The sequence below is a fragment of the Propithecus coquereli genome, unplaced genomic scaffold (genome assembly GCF_000956105.1).
Source record: "Propithecus coquereli isolate 6110/MARCELLA unplaced genomic scaffold, Pcoq_1.0 Scaffold84, whole genome shotgun sequence".
Lineage (NCBI taxonomy): Eukaryota > Metazoa > Chordata > Mammalia > Primates > Indriidae > Propithecus > Propithecus coquereli.
Window position 1 is genome coordinate 3,894,938 of NW_012154618.1, and position 4,767 is coordinate 3,899,704.

At 35.5% G+C, this 4,767-nt stretch overlaps 1 protein-coding gene across 2 annotated transcripts in view; it reads left to right on the forward strand.

Annotated features, from left to right (window-relative positions):
* Window positions 1-4,767, forward strand: part of ZDHHC6 (zinc finger, DHHC-type containing 6) — a 17,313-nt gene that overhangs the window by 10,810 nt on the left and 1,736 nt on the right. For both annotated transcript variants that reach the window (XM_012663896.1, XM_012663895.1), the window contains exons 7-10: window positions 2,402-2,569; window positions 3,610-3,651; window positions 4,371-4,516; window positions 4,609-4,655. In XM_012663896.1, the coding sequence (XP_012519350.1) occupies window positions 2,402-2,569; window positions 3,610-3,651; window positions 4,371-4,516; window positions 4,609-4,655 (403 nt within the window). The remainder of the gene's footprint in view (window positions 1-2,401; window positions 2,570-3,609; window positions 3,652-4,370; window positions 4,517-4,608; window positions 4,656-4,767) is intronic.

Genomic DNA, 4,767 nt, shown 5'->3' on the forward strand with positions numbered 1-4,767 from the left:
AAAAAAAAAAAAAAAATAGTGTTACATGAAAAAAGCTGGCTATATAGCTTGTTAGCTGACAACAAGTGTTTATCCTTGAGATAACCAATGTAGCCGGGCATGCTTTATGTGTACTTCTCATTTTGTCATACAGAATATTAAAAGTAAAGGATATCTACTTGAGAGTTGAGATTTAATAAAAACAATAATTCTTACTGCTTTATCAAGGGCATTCTTACATGGAATTGTTGGTTTTTTAAAACTGTAAGTATGTATTGGTAAAGAATATAATGACTACTAATACAGTTTGGTGACACTGTCTTGATTCCTGCTAGGATGCCAGCAACTTTATGCACCATTACAAATGTCAACTCAACAAAAGGCAAATGACATCTTAGTGTTGTTATGAAAATAGTTTGACCTTGCTGAACTCCAGGAAAAAAATGTTAGGGACTCAAAGGAGTGTACTTTGGCCATTATCTCTCAAACTAGAAGAGAAGTGGCCCATTTGGAAAGGAACTTCCTTCCTACCAAGGTGCCATCAAGTTTTTCTTGGTGTTTTAGACATTAGCTAAGGCTTGTGACATTTAGCTTGTCACAGACCAGCTAAAAGGTGCTTTGAGAACCATTGATACACAGGTTTAGGTACAAGCCCCTTAGCTTATGCATAGTAAGAGCTTTCATGACTTCCCCCTTTTTATCTACTCCAACCTCATTTCCCACCCTTCGCCCCATCTCACATTTAATAACAAATTACTCATAGATTGTATATCTTATGCTTCTGTATCTTTGCACGTGTTGTTCCCTCTGCCTAGAACACTCTTCCTCTTTTTGCCTGATTTTTTACCCCTTGAGACTTAGTTGATGTATCATTGTTTCCCAGGAACCATCCTTGGCCCTCCCTAGATTTGGCTAAGTACTTTTTGTTCTCTTTTCCCCAACGTCTACCGCACACTTCTGTCACCTTTTAACACAGTGTTGATAGAATCCCAACTTCATTCATTGAGTGCTTTTAAGCAAAGACATGTCTTAGTCATTTTGTAAACTGCTGTCATATTTACCAGTTTTTCTTTGTAAATAGCCAAGATCTTTGTTCTTTGAAATTCAGTCCATTTTGAGGACTCTGAAGCTTTGTTTATAAAAAGGGAAAAGAAATTACCCTTTACTATCTGGGTGAAGATGGATTTATATAGTTTAATAAATTCACATGGGATACAGCTTGACAATTCTTTTAATTAACAATTAACATTAATATGACTTTAAATAACTGCAAGAAGCTTTTCCATAAAATACTATCCCCCAGTAATGAAATATTTCAAAATATCATTTCTAGTAAGCATAATAAATGTAATGACATTAGATTAACTTTTTTTTTTTTGCACTAATGACCAAGGCTCTTTATAAAGGGCCATGCTACATCTAGAAGTTATTTTAGAACTGGTACTTTATTGCTGAGTAAAAAATTCAAATAAGTGATCATATTAAATTTATAGGAAATTTATTGAAATTACCAGACACTAAAATTTATACAATAAATTTCAATGGCATCTGTACACTCACTGTTGAATAAATAATGTGTCTTTGTACCACTAGGTGTCAGTGGAACTTAAGAAATTTGCAGACAGTTCATTTCCTTAAGTTAAAGCTAACAATTTAAATGCCCAGAATATAATTTATGCAAGCTGAATATTTACATATATGTACATGTGCATATAAATGTATATAAGTGAGTACTACATCCGTGATAGTATAAAAAATGAAAGAAGGCCTCCTATACATACCTGCTAGCTTTTGAAAAAATGTTTTTCAAAAATGACTCCCCTGTTATACCTTTCCTGACCATTCCCACATGTGCCACTGCCACCTACAATACGACTGTTGCTTTCTGGTACACCTTACAAAACAGTTCCATCCTGAATAAAATAGTACCATCCTGAATAAACTCTTACTTTCTCCTGAATCTCTTTACGTATACTTGGATTTTTTTGTGTTGCTGAACAACCATTGGGGATTTTTTTTTTTTATATGAGATAGTTAGCTAACTCTTGTCTACGGCCACACCGCCCTGAACGCGCCTGATCCTGTCTGACCTCGGAAGCTAAGCAGGGTCGGGCCCGGTCAGTACCTGGATGGGAGATAGTTAGCTAATTCTTGATAAGCCTTTATGATTGCTCATTCCTAAAGAAACTCTGTCAGATATTCTCTGGGTGATCACACACGAGGTTGGTGTTCTGTGTCAAGTTTCGTCCTTCCTGTACTGTGATAAAGTTGTCCTTCTCTTCCATGTATACTCACATTACAGCAAGGAGGAAGCATTTTTATGAATGATACAAATTTTGAGGATTAAATGTTCTTAATACTACATTACCGAAAGCCACTGAAGACAAAGTCATCTGCCATCTTATGTCTTTGTTACCTGCAGGCTAAAGATCGAATTCAATATTATCAACTAGATGAAGTCTTTGTTTTTCCTTATGATATGGGAAGTCGATGGAGGAACTTTAAACAGGTATTTACGTGGTCAGGGGTTCCTGAAGGAGATGGACTGGAGTGGCCCATAAGAGAAGGCTGTCACCAGTACAGCTTAACAGTGAGTGTTTTTGTGCAAGTGGCCCTTCCTTTTGGCCTCACTCTCTTCCCCTTAACTCCCTTTCAACTCAGGCGACATTTTAAAGTAAAATAAGTAATACATATACTTTCACTATCTCAAAATGAATCTAAGTTAATAATCATAAAGCATTTCTTATATCTCTTCCTTTATTTAAATCTCTCCTTAACCCTCTGTATCTGTGAGATAAAGTCCTGATTCCTTAATTTGGTTTTATAAAATCTGGCCAAAAACTACCTTCCAACTTACAGTGTCATATGAACTCCTTGTACATTCCTACCAACAAACTTTGCCCACAGTTTTTTCTAGCTAGTATGACCTCCTTTCTATCTGTAATTATTAAGACCAGTTCCAGTCCCACCTCTTCCATAAAGTCTAACCTACCTACTCTAGACTCATCTGGATTTGGCACTTAATCATACACTACTGCATGGTAACTCATGAAGTCTCAGATTTTTGTTTAATTCTTGTATCTTATATCTTTAACTTGACAAGATTCTAGGACAAGAGACCATTCATTATCTTTATTTCCCCTAATATATCTAACAGTACTATTTAATAGTTACTAAGTCAAAAAAAGTAAGTTATAATGATGACTTTTATTCATTCATTTAACTTCATCGTTAAATGTTCTTCATTTTTCATGTGTAGTTTGTCGTCTGTGTCACTAAAGAATCAGTGAATCTCAGTGTCGTCACCTTAAGCACTAGCCTAGAAACCTTCTTGAGGGCAGAGAATACATCTCCCTGATCCCTCAGCCATAGTAGACTCTCTAGGAATGTACACAGATGACGACATTAGAGAGTGAAAACTAAGAAGAAAGTCCCACTCTCAGCCCCTGGTTCTTAGTCATAGGGCCTTCTTCCTGTACCAAATCAACCTGTAGCCGTTAAACTGTCAGCACTTTGAAATGCTCGAAAATTTTGCGTTTGTCATGACACTTTGCTAGTAGATGAGGAAAGGCTATTTTTCAACAATGAGAAAAGAGACTTATTTTTTTTCTTTTTATATCTTCCAAACAGATAGAACAGTTGAAACAAAAAGCAGATAAGAGAGTCAGAAGTGTAAGTAATTCTTTTGCAATGATACTAATTTTTTTCCTTTCTTGGGCTTTATACTTCTGTATAGTTTTTTTTAATTGCCTTTGATTAGAAACCAACTGTTGGCTTTTATTAAATAATATTCCGTAATACATTTGTTGGAATTTGATGCAGTTCACTTTTGTTTTTATATAAATAGCTGGGACTGAAGGTTTGGAGGTAATTTAGTCAATTTATATTGCCAATATAGGAAAATAATTATCCTCAACATAGCTCGTTACGACTTCCTACTGTGAAACCCATCCTTACTACTAGATTGTCAGATATCATGGCCACTAGCCACATGTGGCTATTTTATTTGAATTAAATAAAATTTTAAAATTAGTTTATTGGTTGGGCTAACCACATTATAAGTGCTCAATAGCTACATGTGTCTAGTGCTGTTGCATTGGATACCACAGATGCAGAATATACAGAGCATTTCCATCAGTGCAGAAAGTTCTCTTAGCTCTGCTCTAGAATTTAATTCTTAGCTATGTGCTTAAATGAGGGGTAAGAAAAGCCTTAAGAACTAGAAGCATCAGTTGCTTCCTATAGGGGAACTGGCTGGTTGGAAAACTGGAAGGGAAGAAGGCTTGTGCCTGGGTATTTTGGATCTACCTTTAAAAATTTTAATTCAAACTAAAAAAACCTGAGATATCATCAGTAAATATTCAAATCATTCTTCTGATCACTGATGACAGGTTCGCTATAAAGTAATAGAAGATTATAGTGGTGCCTGCTGTCCTTTGAATAAAGGAATCAAAACCTTCTTCACAAGCCCCTGCACTGAAGAGCCTCGAATACAGCTACAAAAGGGGGAGTTCATTTTAGCCACAAGAGGCTTGCGGTAAGTAATAGGAAGTACGACATTTCTTCTTTCATGACAAAATTGACATCTAACCTTAAAAAAAATTAATTTTAATCTTTTATATGTTTCAGATACTGGTTGTATGGAGACAAAATTCTTGATGATTCCTTTATAGAAGGTATGGAAATGGAAGAGCATGTTTAAAGGGCAAGACTGTTAGCAGTAATTCCAAATTTTACGTGAATAACTTTTATAAACAATCACGTGCCAGATGCATTAGGGGAACTGCA